This window comes from Octodon degus, unplaced genomic scaffold, assembly GCF_000260255.1.
Source record: "Octodon degus isolate 3935 unplaced genomic scaffold, OctDeg1.0 scaffold00053, whole genome shotgun sequence".
Classification (NCBI taxonomy): domain Eukaryota; kingdom Metazoa; phylum Chordata; class Mammalia; order Rodentia; family Octodontidae; genus Octodon; species Octodon degus.
The window spans coordinates 12,859,640-12,879,194 of record NW_004524629.1 but is presented as its reverse complement, the minus strand read 5'-3'; the positions used below and the strand labels follow the sequence as shown (position 1 = coordinate 12,879,194).

The 19,555-nt window shown below is 39.0% G+C and overlaps 1 protein-coding gene and 1 pseudogene across 1 annotated transcript in view; one reads left to right on the top strand and one right to left on the bottom strand.

Annotated features, from left to right (window-relative positions):
- The window catches only part of Maats1 (MYCBP associated and testis expressed 1), a 63,355-nt gene extending 46,430 nt beyond the window's left edge, over positions 1-16,925 (bottom strand). The window contains exons 1-6 of the mRNA XM_004633331.2: positions 16,748-16,925; positions 13,385-13,461; positions 12,733-12,890; positions 11,414-11,497; positions 5,904-5,960; positions 3,257-3,438 (exon numbers count right to left, since the gene is read on the bottom strand). Coding sequence (XP_004633388.1) covers positions 3,257-3,438; positions 5,904-5,960; positions 11,414-11,497; positions 12,733-12,890; positions 13,385-13,461; positions 16,748-16,871 — 682 coding nt within the window. The 5' untranslated portion in view covers positions 16,872-16,925. The remainder of the gene's footprint in view (positions 1-3,256; positions 3,439-5,903; positions 5,961-11,413; positions 11,498-12,732; positions 12,891-13,384; positions 13,462-16,747) is intronic.
- LOC101585595 lies at positions 8,109-9,059 on the top strand (annotated as a pseudogene).
- Positions 16,926-19,555: the final 2,630 nt, after the last annotated feature.

Here is a 19,555-nt window from a genome sequence, read left to right as displayed (position 1 = left end):
GAAAGAATTTGTGAAGAATGCAATTTGTATGTTTCTTGAAGGAGTGACAAATTTACACTTAAAGCTATTTAGGCCCGGTTGGTGCTTTCTTTGTTTTTAATCAAATAAGCTTCATAGTTATTTTTCTAGCCTTGAAACCAATGTGGTAATTTATATTTTCTTTAAAAAGTGTGTAATTGATGGAAGTGTTTAAATACAGGACAAAAGATAGTCATAGAATTCTCTTGTGTTTCTTACATTGTTTACTTTTGTAATTATATCTCTCAAAAACCTAATATTTTTTATTTTCATGTTCTTTTTCTTGACACTGCCTTTCTATAAGGGGCTTGGTGTATTATAAAATGAACTTGACAGTCCTACTGACCCATTTTTTTTGTCTATTAAAGATTTATATTGTTAATCTCTGATCTTAACATTTTTTCATGTAACACTAACAGTTCTTAGTACATAGTAAATCCTGGATTTTCATGCTTACTTATTATCCTTTTCACCTATGTCATTATTTCTCACTTATCTTTTACTATTTCATGCAATATATACTGAAAGATACAAAACTGAGCCTCCCATGGAGCCATTGCCCAGGTCAAAGAGAAGAATATTAAGAGAACCTCATGTTGAAAAAGGAGGGCCGCAAGGAAAGCCAACATTTTGGCCCCAACCTTCTAAGGTCAATTAAGACTCAGGACATATGAGAACTTGTACTGTAACGTCATGTAACTCACTAGTGTCCCAAATTTTCTGATCAAGGAGATTATGGGGCCAAAGAGGAAAGTGATCGATGATGTAGAGTGGGCCTAAGGAGAGTCACATGGAGAGAAAACATTCTCTCAGGCTTTCACAGAGAGCACATTGGCCAAGCAATGGCCATGACTCATCCACATGGCTGACACTGACAAAGGAGCTACAATCTGAGGTACAGGATCTCAGGATAAATCCTGAGGGGATTTCACTGACCTTATCAGACCCAAAAGCTACAACTCTTGTTGCATAGGTCCTGCTTTACCTTGGTCTTAACCATCCAGCAGAAAAGTATAAAAACAAAGTATAAGAAGTAAAGCCATGGTGTTATGTTGAGCTGTAGGGGACTCAGGTCAACAATTTCTGACATGAGTATTCAAGTGATGGAACTAAACAAAAAAAGGGGATACAGATGAATGTCCATTTTGTATCTGTGTATTCAAAGTGGTTAGGATAGATATATAGTTGCATTCTCTTAATGAATAGAGTGATTTGTTCTAATAGTGTTTGTAAATAGGATATCATGTCTGCATCTTGTACAGCAATTAAGCACTAGGAAGAATGTATGCAATGTGTTAATTATTGAAACTGTCCTACCAATTTGGTTTGAAACTGTCTCATTGCTATTTGTTTCTCAATAAAATTATGGGAAAAAAAGAGAGCGAACCTCATGTTACCCACCAGACTCCCTTTCTAGTCTCTATCCATCCCCAGCAGCCTACCATGTGCATGCCTAACAAATTATTCCAAGTCTCATTGGTTTTGAGTTTCATGTTGGTGAAAGCACAATGTAGGTGCCCTCTTCTATTTATTTCTTTTGTTTAGCATTGTATTTGTAAGATTCATCAGAGTGGTTACATATTCCACTTTGATGACTAGACTAGAAGGTAGCTCAGTGTGTAAATTTACTACATATGAATTACTCATCCTGTCTATGGTTGTTTAACATTTGGGATATTTTTAGTTTGACATTGTTACACATGGTGCCACCACAAGCATTCTTGTACGTGTCTTTTGGTGCACACACATATGCATTTCTCTTAGTAGAATTATGCATTCATTTTTCTTTGGTATATGGCTAGAAATAAAATTTCTAAATTGTAGATATAAGCACATTACATAAGTAAATTTGTTTCATCTTATCTATAGCCTGTGATATAGATACTTTTATTATATATGAACATGTCTTTGTCTCATCTTTATTCCTTAATAATAGTTTGGCTTGAAATAATATTCCCACCAGTACCTTAAAAATTATACTACAAAATATCAATCTTTTCTTTAATTTTTAATTTCATTTTATTGATACAAGGTCTCACTGCACAGTTCTGACTCATAGTGATTCTCTGTCCAGCCTCCCCCAGTGCTGGGATTACAGGTGTATGCTACCATGGCAAGTTCTGGGGCTAGAACGGCATGCAGTACTGGAGACTGAACTGTGGTCCTTGAGCTTGAAAGGCAGGTGCTTATGCTGCCAAGCTATCTCCCCAGCCTTGGTTTGTTTGTTTGTTTTTTTCTTTATGGGAAATCTGAATTTTTTTTTCTTTCTTTCTTTTTTTTTTTTTTTCCCCAGCCTTGGTTTGTTTGTTTGTTTTTTTCTTTATGGGAAATCTGAATTTTTTTTTCTTTCTTTCTTTTTTTTTTTTTTTTCGGAACCAGATTAAACTCAGGCCCTTGTGCTTGCCAGGGAAGTGCTTATTCCACTGAGTCATCTCCCCGGCCCTGAATTTTTTTCTCTAATAGTAGATTATGCTTTTTTCTTTTTCCTTTTTCTGATAGGTATGAATTGTTAAAAAGCTTATCATACTTGGTACTCAATAGAATGTTTTCTTTGTGCTATCTTATGCCTTTTTAGGCTAGGAAAATTCTTAAGTCATTATTTTTTCTTGTATTGCTTCTCTACTCCTTTCTCCACTGTTACTTTCTGGAGTTTATAATCCTATTTCTCATGATTCACTTTTTATCTCATTTATCTCTGTACATTATACTCTGGAATTCTTCATTTTTACATATATCTGTTAACCATTTGTGTGTTTTCATTTGAGAAATGCCTGGTTGGATTCTTTGACCATGTTTAATAGGGTTGTTTTCTTGTTATTGAGTAGTTTGAATTCCTTTTGGGTTTTTGTTTTTTTTTCAGGGTCTCACTAAGCAGCTCAGACTCGTAGTGATGCTCCTGATTTCTGCCTCCCTGGGATTACAGGTATGTACCACCATGCCCAGACTCCATTGCCAGCTCAGTGCCCAGGGGCAGGGCCAATGTGGCATGCAGAGCCAGGGATCAAACCTCGGCCCCTGTGCTTACCTAAGCAAGTGCTTAGTCTGCTGGGCTATGTTACCGGCCCTTCCTTGTGTATTTTATATATTTGCAGTTTATCAGAAGTATTATGCATAAGTTATCTCTATGCTCCATAAGCAAAGGTCACCTCTATCTGTGTCATTTCCAAGAGCTGGGGAGCATGCATGGTTATTAGTATGGTGCTGTCATTGCAAATATTCAAGAGAATTACTGACTCACCCCAGGTCAGAGTAGCCAGGGTCAGGAGCTCGGGGATACTGTCCTGACACACTACATATTCCGGAGAGTATGGGTCGGTTTGAACATCAGCATCCCGATAATCAGTCTGAGTGCCCACAGTAGACTTTGAAGGAATGGATGGGTACTTAGAAGAAGCAGGAGGAAAAACATGTGGTTCCATCCTAAAAGGGGAAAATTAGTTTAAAAACTGAAACTTGAAGTGATCACTTAAAATGTTATATAATAATGTAGAAATAAATCCATGAACTTCATGAAGTCCATTTCCCTTGCAGATGCTGAAGGTGCAGTTATGACTCCCCAGCTCTTGGAAATGACACAGACAGAGGTGACCCTCGCTTATGGAGCACAGCGATAACTCAGGTTGGGAAAAGATACCTATGCATCATACTTTTGATAACCAGGACTCTGCCCCCAATGTGGACAGAATTCCTTCTTTTCACTTCTGCCAAGGAACTGAGTGGGAATTAGTACAATAATCTACTCACAAAAGTGCCCATGTATCTGTGCATCACTAGACGCAGTACAGAGATTGGAGTACACTGGGCAGCATTTCTGGTCCTGTTCAGAATTATGGCATTCCCTGGCTTCTCCTACTGTCTCTAGCCTACACTTTTTCTCTGTTTCAGTTGGTGTTAGAGAAGAGTAAAATATCAATGAGAAAGAGCAATGATTCCTGCTCCACCTTCTCCCCTAATTTGATTAGAAAACAGGCCCACAAAATACCACCTCTGCTGGGATTGGTCCTGACCCCCTCTGTGTCGCACTGTGTCACCCATTGGATCACGTGCTCTGGCTACGGGTCCTGACTGCAGCCCTGGCAGCTCTATGCTCTCTCCCTGCACAGCTCAGGCACCAGGAGTCCATCCCACCCTCGCGTGCACCACACCCATTGTCTTTCTCAATTTTCCTTGCTTCCCTAACTTAGAAAATCATACCTTGTTATTACAAATTTATTGCATGTTTTACTGCATGTTTTTAAGTATTAATTTCTTATTCTCAATGCCAAAGTGTTTACACAGAGTCCAGACACACTAGTCACAAGGTGGGTGTGGATAGAGGAGGACGGCTGCTCTCAGAACAGTCTTCGCCTGCTAACACAAGCTGGAGTTTCCTCAAAGCTCAGAAACTGGAGATTTTGTCACGCAAAAACACTGGTCCATTCTTTAATAACTTCTAAGAGAGATAGAGACCGACTGTCTAGAATGCCAAGTGCTGTGGCTTAACTGTTGGAGAAAGTCCTTATCCCTTAGGGTAGAGGAGGAGTCAAGGTGTTAATCACAACAGGCCTTGAGCTTTGTCATTAGTGTGACAAAGTCTGCACAGGAGGCATCTATGACCCCCAAAGCATGTGACCAGAAAGCCTGCTTTTAATGAATTAGAGGGATCTATAAAAAGGTGCTTATGTCATGGCTCCCCTCCACTCACACAAAGCATTTCTAAAATATAAGTCTGCAGCTGTCCCTGGCAAACCGGCACTTTCCAGAGCTGCTCCATCTGGGGAGAAGAGGGACTCTGTACTCCATCCCACAGCCTTAAAAATTCATGGAAGAAGTGGAATCATAATTGGCATTTATTTTGAGGGCTGAAGATATTCAATAACATATGTCTTATTCACATGGTGTTATATATGGTTAGGAATAACAGTTTCCTCTAAATATCTGCTTAAAACACAGCCCTCAATACATTTCTATGCAGAACTTGAGACCTTTAGAAGAAAAGGCTTCTTCTCTTCACCATTCCATGAATCCACTGGGTTTTTTTTTCTGCTATAGAAGCATAGTATCAAGTTATAATAACACAAAGAGTATAGCAAAAACTAGATTTTTAAAGAAATACAGTATTTAGCCTGCTATGCTGCCCTGAAATTAAAGACAATTGTCCTTCCCTCTCACTGCTCTTCACTCCTTTGTAAGGCATAAACCCTGCTCAATTCATCTTTGTGTACTATGTTGCCTTGTGTACATTGGACAATTATTAGACCATAAAATTCTAGCATCCCCAGAAGAGTTCATGACTGTTTCATTTTTCTAATAAAATACTGAAGAACTGACATCAAATAAGAGTGTTTCAGGGAAGGAAAGAGGCCATTTAAGCATTTTCCAGCTTTTTTCCTTAACCACAGCTGCTATATCCAAATGTACATCCCCTCCAAAATCCACTTTGAAGCTTAATTGCCATTTTAGTGGAGCCTCTAGGGGAGTGGTGAGCCCTCATGAATGGGTTAGTGCTTTGTAAAAGAGCTGGGGTAGCCAGGGGGACCCTTTTGCCCTTCTGCTTCTCCCATGTGAGAACACAGCATTCATCCCTTCAGCCAAGCTGAGAAGCCTTCCCCAGACACCAAGTCCTGGTGCTTTTATAGAGGACTTCCTAACCTCTGCAACTATGAGAAACGAATACTTATTACCTTGCTATAGCTGCACAGATGGACTAAAACAACTCATAATAAAAGACATGAATATCCCCAGTATTATTAATATTCACACATTAGTGCATGAAGGGAGAGGGCAGGTTCTTGTTTACCTTCTAATGCTCTGTGGTCCATAGTTTGAAACTGTAGATTTGGAGAACTACCTTCTGAAAACAAATAAGGAATTGTAAAAAGATTTTTAAAGCAATAGTCACTTACTTGGTTGCTGCAAAAAGAACATTGAGTGGCATCTGCTGAACAAATGGAAGGAAAGGCCTGGGAGAAAAAGAAAACATAGTGTATGGGATTTTTGCATTGGGTATACACTAAGATTTCTGCAAATTTTAATATTTACTCCTTAAAATTTATGTACTTGAATATTATCCATATCAATAATACCTCAACTTTCATGTATACAGAACCACTGGTGGAGATTCTTTTTTTTTTTTTTGCAGAACCAGGGATTGAACTCAGGCCCTTGAACTTTCCAGGCAAGCGCTTATTCTACTGAGCTACCTCCCCAGCCCCAGAGATTCTTCTTTAAAAGACAAATTTCAACTCTAGCCAGCGCCCAGGCCCAGCCTGTGAGTGGGGCCACTCAGGGCCCTCCAGATCTTCACTCCAGTCAGTGCCCAGATGCGGCGTGTGAGTGGGACTGCCCACCGGCCTGCTGGATCCTCATTCAAGCCAGCGCTCAGCCCCAGTGTGTAGGGGGGATCACCCACCCATACACTGGATCCTCACTCCAGCCAGCACCCAGGCCAGGCATGTGTGTGGAACTTCCTCCATCTGACAGGCCATGTGTGGAACCCTGCAGCAGAACTCCCTGCAGAGAAGCTACAGGCAAGACCCACTCAGCTGATCCAGGAGCAGAACATCTTGCCAGAGTGGCACAGTGGATTCACTTCCAAGGGCTTCAGCAGAAAGTGATGGAACACAGCAGCCAGACTCAAGTCACACCCACCTGGACCAGTTTGAACTTTGTAGATCTGGACCTGGTGCTAAGGTAATAACTCTATCTGAGCTCTAAACCAAAGGTCAGAAGACAGTACTATACCAAATGACAAAAAGGGAAAAATGTATTCTCAGGCCCAGAGCCCACCCAGAACAAATACAGGAGACAATAGTATAGAAGAAATTGGAAATCACATACCTGAAATCTCTGAAATAAAAGCATCTGAAGTAAAGAAACAACTGCAGAAAGGTATAGAGGAAATTGGATCAGAAATAATTTCTGAAGTAAAAAAACCAAATAATAATTATAACAAAAGAATTACTAAGTGCTTCTAAAGGAGACACTGATAAAAAAAATAGAGAATAGAAAAATGATGGAATCCTTGAATGAGCAATATAGGAAAGAAATAGAATGTGTGAATCAGATTCAAATTGATATACAGGAAATTAAAACCTCAATCACAAGTTGGCAAAACCATTTGAATGAAAGTGAAAATAGACTTTTAGACCTTGAAGACACATTGCAGCTAGTGAAAAGGTAAGAAAAGATCTTTTAAAAACAACTAGGATGCAGGAAAAAAAATAATTCAACATCTGCAAGATGATGCAAAGATGAAGACTAATAGGCATCATTGAGAAAGAAGGAGTCAATACAAATGATCTGAAAGGAATATGGGCAGTAGTAATAGCAGAAAACTTCCCAAATATGGGGCAACAATATGACATTCAGGTAACTGAAGCACACAGAACTCCAAATAACATCAACTCAATTAAATCTACACCCAGACATATAATAATCAAGATCCCAGAAATTCAGCACAGGAACAGTATACTAAAAGCCACTAGAAAAAAGAAATAGATCACATTTAAAGGAAAACCCATCAGAATAATGGCAAATTTCTCTTCACAAACCATCAAGTCAAGAAGAGCATGGAGCAGAGTACTACAAGTCTTGCAAGAAAACAAATTCTAACCCAGACTGATATATCCTGTAAAACTCTCTTTCAAGTTTGGAGGAAAAAAAAAAAAAGTTTGATGGAGAAGAAGAAATACTTCCATGACAAAGAACAACTAAAGAATTTCATGATGACAAAGCCTACCCTACACAGACTACTAAAAGATATATTCTAAAGAGGAATCAAAATGACCACAACTCCATGAATGAGAATGTTGTCTTTGATTCTTCTTCACACTGCTCCAAGAACAGAAAGAACCCACCAAATAGGGCAAGCAATTAAACACAGGAGAAAAAAAGGTGTACAAAAGCAGGTAAATACCATGTCAAACATAAGTCAGTACATCTCAATTATAATCATTAATGTAGGAGGGAAGCATGGCCGCTGCGTTCGAATGGCCAAGCCGACCGGCCTGGGAGCCAAGGGACTCTCTAGGCTGCCGGATGCCGTTTGTCAGCGCCTGGGCTGAGCTGAGGCTGCACGGTACAATGAGGAGCCGGTAGTTGAAGAGATTATGGCATCTGAAACCCATAGTGTTAAAAACTGGAACTTTTGTAATAATATTGAGGATCATTCTACTAATCTTTCTAGAAAAAGGATCTCTAATTTCACTAACAAGAACATGAAGGACGTTAAGGAATCTCCAAAACAGTTGGCTGCTTACATAAATAGGACAGTTGGACCAGCTGTGAAAAGCCCAGATATACTACACAAGGTGATCTATCGCAGAAAGAAAGTTCATCATCCCTTTCCAAATCCTTGTTACAGAAAAAAAACAGTCCCCAAAAGTGGAGGCTATGGCATGGCAAATGAAAATGAACTGGCTTGAGCAGATCACCTGCCTGAAAAATGACACCACGGACATACGTGATTAACTCCAGTGACTCTAGTTCTTCACAGACAGAAAGCTCATCATCAAAATATAGTGGGTTTTTCTCTGAGGTTTCTCAGAACTATGAAACAATGGCCCGAGTTTTGTTCAACAGGAATTTGAGATTCAATGTAGCTTTAACTTTCTGGAGAAAGTGGAGTATATGTGAACTTGTAGCTTATTTGGGGAGAATAGAAGACCTTGGAGTTGTGGTAGATTGCCTTCCTGTGCTCACCAATAGTTTACAGGAAGAAAAACAGTGTATTTCACTTGGCTGCTGTGTAGGTTTATTGCCTTTAGTAAAGTCATTACTTAAAAGCAAATTTGAAGAATATGTAATAGTTGGTTTAAACTGGCTTTAAGCAGTAATAGAAAGGTGGTGGTCAGAACTGTCATCCAAAACAGAAATTATAAATGACAGAAATATTCAGATTTTAAAACAACAAGTAAATTGTGGGAACAGGAAAACCATCTAACTTTGGTTCCAGGATATACTGGTAATATAGCTAAGGATGTAGATGCTTATTTATTGCAGTTGCATTGAGAGATTTCATCTAGTAAAGAACATTTGGTTATTTAAAAACATCCCTGGACTGTATGATTTCTAACTCTGAACTGTGGAAGAAATCAAAACAATCCTTTTCTTTTAAAAATCCACCTAATGAAACCACTAATGAAATCCTAACAATCTACTTCACACTAAAGTGGAAAAATAACCAAAAGGAGCAGCTTCAACTTCAGTCAGGAGAAAATGCACTATGAAGATTGTTCACCTTTGCTGCCTTTGGGGCTTATGGTTATTTAGTAACATTGTTTAAGAACTACTGGGTCTTAATGCAATCTTGCATTAAAATATAATTTATACTATGTGAGAAAACATGACCGAACTCATTACTAGGAACCACAGAGACCAATCATGGATTTTTTGTGTTTCATAAAAAAAGAAAAATACCTACCTGTGTGCAGCTATTTTCCTACATTGAAGAGACTTTCAAAATTTAAAACATCATAATAAATAATCAATAATTAAATTTTTTGTATACACTTAAGATACTGTGTATACAAAATGCCTTAATTATTAATAAGGCAATATGTTATGATACCAATATCTTCTTGCTTTTAAAAAGTAGAACCAACAATGCTTCTGGCATGATAAAATCATGGAATTAAATCAGGGGTTTACATTTATATACAATGTTTTCATTAAAACATATTCCACACTATTTTTGATATGTGAGAATATTGTCAATATCTCTGATTTTTTTTGCCAGAATTCTCATGTCATGTATGTATGTGTTATTAGGGTGTAAAGAAAAAGGTGAATATGTATCTGTATGAATGTTTAACTGGAAATGTCCTTGGAGTTGGTTAATTTATATTCGCTTTTTACTGTGTATAGATCTCTTAATATTTTTTCATTTCTGTATCATTTAAACTCCATTTGAGTAAATTCACTAAATATTTCTTAAAAAATAATCATTAATGTAAACTGATTCAATTCACCAATTAAAAGAAATAGAGTGACAGAGTGGATTAGGAAGCAAAATCCAACAATATTCTTCCCAAGACTTCATCTATCAGTTGATTGGTTTATCTTCAAAGTTTTGTCCAGCCTGTAATTTCAATAGTTCTATGATTTGTTCCTTAGGAACACAATTGTTTTTAGGAATCATAAATAATGCTTTGTCCTGGATTTATGGCTCATTGACTTAGAAATAAATTTTCTGCAAGATTAGAATTCAGTGTAGATGCTGCCAAGGTTCATATCAATTTGAATATGGGGAAATTAGAGAAATCATGTACTAAAAAAAAGAAAGAAAAGAAAAGAAAAGGCATTCTATACTATACATCTTAGTTTTGGAACATGTCTGTAAAATAAATATGTGTGTACATTGTTAAAAATATAAATAAAATGCAAATTCCTAGGCCTGGTCCAGGAGATTTTTGTTGTTGTTGTTGTGGTACCAGGGATTGAACTCAGGACCCTGAGTTTGCCAGGAAAGTGCTTATTCTACTAAGCTATCTCCCCAGCCCCTGGTCCAGGAGATTTAGAAGACAAAGGGTACAGAAAATCAGTCTGCGTTCTCCATAAGCACGCTGGCGCCTCCTCTGCAGAGCGCAAGCAAGCCGCACTTCCAGAAAGTGCCCTAGAGAGGCTTCACTGGCCACTAGTGCCAGAAACATCTCAAGTTCCCTGAGACATTTTGAAATTCCCAAAGTATAGTGTAAAGCCCCACAATGTAGGACCTGAATATACTCTGGTTAAGCATTTAACATTTCTCTGAAAAAGTCAGCATCAAAAAATTCCACAAGGAGGTGATTCATAAATAATGTGGATTAGAAACTTACTTTCTCAAGGAAGCTTACATGGATGTGGTACTAAGACTATTTTTCTAACCCAAATAAAACCCACAGGGGGAAACATTTCATCTTACTTTAATTTGATTTGGATATATATGGTTACCACATGTATATTAGTCACAGATGAAATCAAGTGAATCGTCTGCTGTGTTGGTCTTGGCAACATTTACGCGAAGTGAGCAAACGCTGCCCATTTGAAGTTTTTAACAATTCCTTGCACTATGGTTGTGTGATATGTCTGCTATATGTCACTTTATTTAATGACCTTATTTTGTTGTCAAATCTACATTCTCCACTGCAGTCAGTATCTCCCAAATCAAGGCAGGCTTAATTGGGATCCTAGTTCTGCCACTTGCTAACTTACATGACTTTAAGCAATCTACTTTCTCTCTCAGCTTCAGCTTTGTTATGGGAATAACATGTCCTCTCCAACATTTCCGCTGTGCAGAGTAGACCACATATGTGTAAAACACTGAAAAAGGCACTTGGGATGCTACATTCACTCAAAATAATAGCTGCTGTCATTATGAGAGGGTTTTTTTCAAACAGTATCAGCACTTAAATGCTTATTAGTCATTACTTTCTACCTGTCAAAGTATTTGTAGCGATCCTTTCCAGTGACTTCAGGATCCTCATCAATTTCTTTAGGCATCTGAAAAGAGGTGTCAGTTCTAAAACAAAGTAGGAAAACATTATTCAAGCCTAACAATATTATTATTATCATCATCGTCATCATCATTATATCTTTTTTTTTTTTTGAGGCAAGGTCTCCCTATGCAGTTGAGGCTATCCTTAAGCTCACTTTGTAGCCCTAGGCTGGTCTTGAACTTGCAATGACCCTCTTACCTTAGCCTCCTGAATGCTGGCATTACAGGCCACCACACCCGGAAAACCTATTATTTCACATGTAATTTCTACTTAATATCTCTGTCTATATGCAGTAGGAAACACACAGAGCTCCCCATACTGACAGCAAGATCTTCCATGCCATATGTCAGCTGGCCTACATCTTAGACAAGCTATGCCTAATTCCTCTGGCCCATAACATCAGGACCTACCATGGTAAGGGGAAGAGAGAATTGGGACATGAGGAGATTTATGAAATCTCACATACAAAAATGCCTACTTTTAATTAAAAGCACATGAAAATCACAAAATTTCAGAAGATAATTTTTGTGTCCAGGCTGGAAGATACCATTATTTGTTAATTTACTAAATATGAAGACGTAAGTAATTAAAAATAAAAATTTCAAAAACCTTATTTTTGAAGGTATTGTGGCTGTAAGTGTCCAAAAAATATTTAAGACACTAACAGAAAGGAGCAACTGCGATCTCTAATGTAGATCAAAGAACAAACTCAGTCATCCCTTATCATCAGTGGCAAATAACAAATTTAGGTACCCAAGGAGTCTGGGAAGGGGGAGTCAAATTACCAAAATGCAATATGTATGTATGTATTCCAGTTTCCTAGGACAAATGTAATTATTTTGTATCACAAACACATACTAATAAAAATAGTATTTCTATTTAAAAATTCAAGGACTAAAATTTTATAGTATGTATTATGTAGTACAGTATATATATAAAGCTTATAGTATATTTTATAGTGTATATTTTATAATACATAGTACCTAGATAGATAGATAGATGCATATAAATGATAGATAAATAGATTATAGATAGATAGATAGATAGCCTTCTGAAAACTTCTACCAACCAATAAATGTGTAACCTTTACTTCTTAATCAGGTTTGCTATGAAAAAAAGTGAGTTAGAATTTGACCTGGGTATAAGATCACAACCATACATTTTCAAGTCATGCAGAATAAGATAAAAAAAATTAAAAATAAAAACACCTTCATTAAAGACATGAGGATTGTTAGGAGCTGGGACATCTGACACTTACAAGGCCAGTTGCCGGAGGGCTTCTTTCTGTCTCTCTGCATGTCCCTTCCATTCTCGGCTGATGAAGGGTGGGACTGGATCTGCCTTGCTCCAGTACAGGGAATATCTTGGATAATGTTCCAGGTTACTGAACATAGTTCTAAATCTGGGAACCTTTCTCTAATGTTAGGAGAGGGAGGAAAGGGAGAAAAAGGACAAAATCATCCCATCATATTTTCCAAAGCACTTATATTGCAAATATATATTTTTAAAAAGATACACAACAAAAGTAAAGCACAGTAGGAGTTAATTGGTGTATGCATTGAATACCTCTAAAAGGATTCCCAAGAAAGTGGTGACAATGGCTGTTCATGTGACAGGGACTAGGGCTAGAATAACTTCATACTGTTTATGCTTTTGCAGTACTTAAACTCTCTCAACACAGACATATATGTCATTTTCATTGAAATAAGTTAGTTTGTGGATATTTGATTCATTATTAATTAATCCTCACAATGTGCTACAAGTAATACGATGTTTTGTACCCTAGTTTTCATGGAAAGTTCTTTTTGTGGAACCTAAAATGGGGATTAGCCAATCTAATGGATTAATGCAGTTAGCCGCACTAGATCGTTCCAGGTCACTAGACTACCTTGGTAGAAGATTAGACGTACCAGTCTGCTTCGAGCCAGGGTGGCTTGAATATTTGCCTGTGTGTGGTCTTTCTCACTTGACACAATAAACAGTGGATCTGTGAAACAAACAATAGAGTACCATAAGGTATAGGACATATCTACTCTGAGGATGAGAATAATGACACAACAATGTGATTTCTTAATTGGAAACCAAATCAGGACATTCAGATGTTGTCTGACTCTACAGAAGCCCATGGCCTTGTTATTCTATCCCACCTACCAGCGAAAGTGTATTAGATGAATTTCTTTCTTGCATATTCAAAGTGCGCTTATGAACTGGAATGCAAGCAGGAAGTTAGCAGGCTTTCAGGCACAACATCCTAAAAATATTTTTTTCTTCCATAGAATAAATTTTTCTCTGGACTGAGTAGCCCAAGAAATGCTTCAAGAGGAAAGACCTACACTGTATACATCATGTCTGTTTGCAAGGGAAAGAAATAATAAATTGAGGCACTGTTTCCCATATTCAGTGCACTGGGAAAATGCAAAAGGCATGCTTTTTTTTTTTCTTTTTTCTTTTCCAGTGGATATGGTAACAAAATGTCATTCTTTAGTAAGAAATAAACTATTTCAACTATCTTTGAAATTCAGCTCATATGTTTTTAAGTACTGATGGGCCGAAGTTCTGTCTTTGATTAGTGTTACATGTACCTGCACACTAGGTGTATCTTTAGTGATGAAATGTCCACTGAAATCAATCTAATGCTAACCTCACAAGCAGTCTTTCATAAGTCAACTTATGTCTAAGGGAACAAATGCCATGACCATCTAGACTAGACAACTTGGTGACTTATACTTCTCTTTAGAAAGCAATGAATTGCCATTTGGATAATGTGAACCAATTCCTAGACCTAACAACTCCTTGGTTACCCAATAAAAACAACTTATGTTATATTCCTACCAAGGTTGAAAAGCTGAAAGTGGCTTTTCTCTCATTTTCCCCACTCAACAAATATTTATTGACTAGCTACTATGTTTTAGGTGTTTAAAATATGTACAGCAATAAAAAAAAATCTTTACAACTTTGTCTTCATGGGAGAGACAACCAGCAACAAACCCTTAATATAACAAACTAGAAATTGTATAAAATGTGAGAGAGTAAATTTTAAAAGAGGAGATAAAGGAGACTGGGCTGTAATTTTCAATAGGCTAGACAGGGGAGAAAGTGACAGATGAGGAAACTTGAAGGTGAGGGAGTTAGCTATATCAATATTGGGAGGAAAAAGAGTAGAATAAGTGAAGTAGAATAAGTATACAAAGAACAGTGGATCAGGGACACTGACCACATAGGGCTTTATAGGGAAGGTGTTCCTACCTGTACCCCTGGCCCTTATGTCCACCCAACCACAGATCTTTCTAACTCTGATCCAAGGGCAGCCCACTCATTAGCTGGCCACCAATCAAGCTTATTTCTCACTTAAATTTTCAGCTATGAAACATGAAGCCCCCTTCTATACAATGGTGGTAAATCTTAGCATTAAGAATTCAGCCGTGTGCAAGTTCAGGGACCAGGGCTCAGGGTTTGATCCTGGGTCCCACATGCCATCCCCTTGGGATGTGCTGAGCCGGCAACTGAGTCTGAGTGTGGTGGCTCATGCCTATAATCCCAGCACTAGGGAGGCTGAAAACAGGAGGATCACTACGAGTTTGAGCTGCAGAGTAAGACCCGTACCAAATACATAAATAAAAAAATTTTTGTAAAAAAGAATTCAGCCCAGGATATATAGCTCAGTGGCACAGTGCCTTCCTGGCCAAGGTCCTGAGTTCAATTCCCAGTACATAATAAATACATATATACATACACACATACATGCATACATACTAAAAATAAAGAATTCACTGGAGTCCTACTGAACTCCTAGATTAGGAAGAGAAGTCCATATACATGTAGCTTTTTGTCAGAAGGAAGAAGAAAGCATAGGCACAGAAAGAAAATTAAAGTTGCCAGGTAAGATACAGGGTGCCTAGTTAAATGTGAATTTCAAATAAACAACTAATTCTTCAATGTAAGTACATTCTAAATATTTTATAGGATAAGCATTTTTATTAAAGTTTGTATCTGTCTTTTATCTAAAATTCAGACTTGCATACTTTATTTTTATTTGTTTAATCTAGTAGCCCAAAAAAGGCAAAAGGCCATATGGTTAGAGATAGAAAGCAGGAGAGTGTAGCACCTCACTTCTGGCCTTCCCTGCAAGAACTTTGCTTCTTGTCCCTAAATAGCTGTGAGACTGCCTCTCTTTGCTGAGACCACCCCAGCTTTTTATTTGACGCATTCTAAGCGGATCTCTGTTCTTTCCAATGGACACGAAAGCATGCAATTCCTCTCCAAAAAGATATTTAGAATAAAGGAAACAACAGGCATAATAAGCTATTTGCCTATCTTACTAAAGATGTTTATAGTCATTTCCAAATTACATTTGAAAAACAACATGGTGATACATTTAGAGGCACTTACACGACTTATTTCCTAAGAGGATACCAAGAGTGAATAATGAAAGCCAGCAGCCAGGATACAGAAGCAGTCAGATCATGGCCCTTATGCAGGAAATGGGCATAGGTGCCAATCCAAAGGAGGCTCAGGGACTCTTCAGAGTTGAAAATAATGCAAGGCTCAGATAAGAGCCAGTGACCACAGAGGGTAAATTTGGCAAAAGTCATGTTTAACTGGTCACAATTATTATAATAGTAAATTGAGTAATTCATTTAACATTTACTAAGTACCTAGAATATGCACTAGTAGTGGAATAGGCCTGAGAAGGCTACAAAAAAATGTATAGAACAGAAATGTAAGGCCCAGAAGAGACAAGACAATGGAATATCAGGACATTTAAGATGTTGAAACTTTATTAGCCCCGAGGAATCAGAGCACTTAGTTTATGAACAAAGTTTTAATGAAGAAGAAAAAGTTTAAAGGAAAAAAAAAAATCACTAAAAACAAACTTGAGTTAAGCTGGCACCTCTTTACCTAAAAAGCTAAATTTGAACTTGCCCAGAGAATCCGAGCAGGAATTTTATGTACTTTATGAAATCTGAACATGGAACCGTTGCATGAAATCAGAACACCTGAACTGGGCTGCAGGAAGATAACTGGGGCTGGGCAAATTGTCAAGTGGGCGCGCGACAGGCAGGTGGCCTGGGGCGGTGCTCCGAGGGGCAGAGCGCACCGGCTGCCCACCTGGACAGCTCGGATGCCCGCCCCCAACCAGGGGCGCCCGCAGTGGGGTCTCAGTCCACAGGCCGTTTTTCGTTCGCCGCCTCCCTGGCCAGGTCCCACCGTCTGCCCGGCCGACTTGGCCCGGGAGTCCACCGCCCAGCAGGGAGGTCTGCAGCAGCCCTTACCGTACAGAAAATCGTACGCTCGACCGGAGGACGTGGAGCCCCCGGCCCTCGATCTCTCCCCGCCCTGGGGCTGTGAAGCTTGGTGACTGGCCAGGGGCTCCTCGATGGTCACGACGTGGCTCATGATGCTGCTTCTTTCCTCTGCCAGCGGGTGACCGGCTAGGGAAGTCCCGCAACTGCGCCTGCTGTAGCCATGGTAACCCGCGCACAGGTTTCGGGGCGGGGTGATGCCCGGGGGGCGGGCGGGGAGGCGGGGTTGTACCCGGGAGGGGGCGGGGGCAGCCGGGGCGGGGAAGCCGCGGCTGGCCGGGGAAGGGGCGCGGGAAGACCTGTCCGCGAGGGCTCCGGCACCGACGCAGGGTCCAGGCCAGAAGCTGGGAAAGGGTCACGCTTTGGAAACCTAGCGGCAGTTTGCGAGGCGCGCCTCTTCGGAAATCCTTGAGCCTCTTTTCGGAAATCCCTGGGAAATCTCAGAACCATCCAGACTAGTTGGGTGCTTTCATTTCGGAAAGCACCTTTCCCGGGGACTCATCCTGAGAGCTAGGAACCCAACCCCCTAGATGTTGGGCCCCCGCCAGCCCCGCCTGAGCTGCGGTGGTGTAGGCACTGACCTGCTCTGCGAGACTATTTATGATGAAAAATTCTAAAGATAGGCAAAAGTGACTCCCCTTTATGAGTCCTTCAGTACTCATTATTCAGAATCACCAATCCCCGTTTTGCCAGTCATTTTATTTTCCTTCCCTCTCCAGTAAAACCAATTTTAGACATTATTTTGCTCTTACATCAATCTGCATCTCATATTGACACAGCTTTTAAAATTTAATCATCATTTGTAACAAAATTCACACTAATTCCTTTGTTGTACATGCTCAAATGCCCCTGGCTGAGTACAAGGTGTTATTTATGGTTATTTATATAGTTGGCGTCCCACTTTATATATATATATATATATATATATATATATATTCCTCTTCAGTTTTTCTGTTAAGTCTTTTATTCTAGAGCCTCAAATTTCAATAACAGTAATTTTAATAATGCTTGGAGATTTTCTTTAAAAAGAATTTTATAACAACTGGCTTGATTATATGGAAATAGAGATAACAGAGGCAAGACTAATTAAATGCTAGATTCTTCCTAAGAGTGTCAAATTTATCCAATGGAATCAGTATCCTAGGATTGTTAACCACAAATTCTGTTACATAGTACCATTATGAATGCATGCATTTTTACATATCTCATGTTTAAAACATTATAATTATTCTTTGATATTCAAATTATACCATTACTAGTGCTCCTTAGAGTTGACTTTTTTAAAAAAGCAATTCAACAACAATATGTAATGTATTAATTCTTGAAAATGTGCTAGTAATCAGTTGTGAGACTCTCACTGATATTTGTTTCTCAATAAAATTATTTTTTTTAAAAAAAGAAATTCAGATACTTTTTGTTTTGTAATAGAAAAGAAAGCCATGATCTGCCTCAGCGATGTCCCTAGTACTTTTTATTTCCTTATTTGGAACGTAAGATCCTCTGCCTCAGCCTCTCAAACTGCTATGACTAATTGGCTTGTGCCATGGAAGTCTTAGTCTTGTTGAGTTGTTTTAACAAAGTACCATGGATCCAGCTAAGATTTGAGATATTTGTTACAGTTCTGGAGGCTAGGAAGCCTAAGGCTAAAATGCAAGTCCATTCTGTTCCTACCAAGGTCCCAGTCCTTTTCTCTTCTTTTTTTTTTGCCATGTTCTCTTATTGTAGATGTTATGGTTTCTGTTTAGGTGTCTCCCCAAAGCCTCACGTACTCACCAGAGTGGGCTTCTAGATTTTTGAGATTAATTCATGATTCAACACTGGGATTATGTGTTTGAGAGCTACACACACCCTGGGACAGGTAGCCTGAAGGCAATATAAGGAAAGGAAAGAGTCTTGTTCTTTGCCTGGGTTGCTACTGTGGTTGCCTCTGCTCTTGCCTTTTTGCTCTTGCTGTTTTGCTGTTTTCTGCCACAATCAACTGCTGCCCTGTGCCATGCACCACTCTGTCTTGGAGCCAGGTGAGTATGGACTGAAACCTCCACAAATTGTGGGCTAAATAAACCTTTCCTTCCTTAATTTTGGGTATCAGGTATTTTGTCCCAGCAATGAGAGAAAAGGAAACAGGTGGGGTGGGGATCCTGATCTCTTCCTCTTCTCAAAAGGATGATAATCCTGTCATGATTACATACTCCATTCTAAGACCTCATTTTAACCTAATTACCTCTCAGAGGCTCCGTGTCCTAATGTCATCCCATTGGGGCTTAGGGTTCAATGTATGAATTTTGAGAGGATACAACATTAAGTCCACAGTAAAAAGAGCAAATGACTGACTAATCATTTTTATGAAATTAGGTTCTGAGTTGGGTAGTCTGCTTGTATAAAACAAATTCTGCTATTGAAAAGAAATGCTAGTTAATAAAATGAAATTAAAGTTGACCATTTTAAAAAAATCTTTATTTATTTGGCACAGGGTCTCGCTACACAGTTTAGGCTTATAGTGATCCTCCTGTCTCAGTTTCCCCAGTACTGGGATTACAGGTGTGCACCACCATGCCTGGTTTCACTGGCCTGCGAAGCACCCCTGTAGTTCCAGGCCCAACAAGGCATGTGGTATGGGGGAATTGAACCCAAGTCCTTGCACTTTTCTGGCAGGCATTTAGACTATGGAGCTAGCTCCCCAGCCCTAGTTGGCCGTATTAAGAGAGAATTCTGCATGGTGTCCATGTTCTTGCATGTCATGCAAAGCAGAGGATTCTGCCTGTCCTTGTCTTTTTTTGT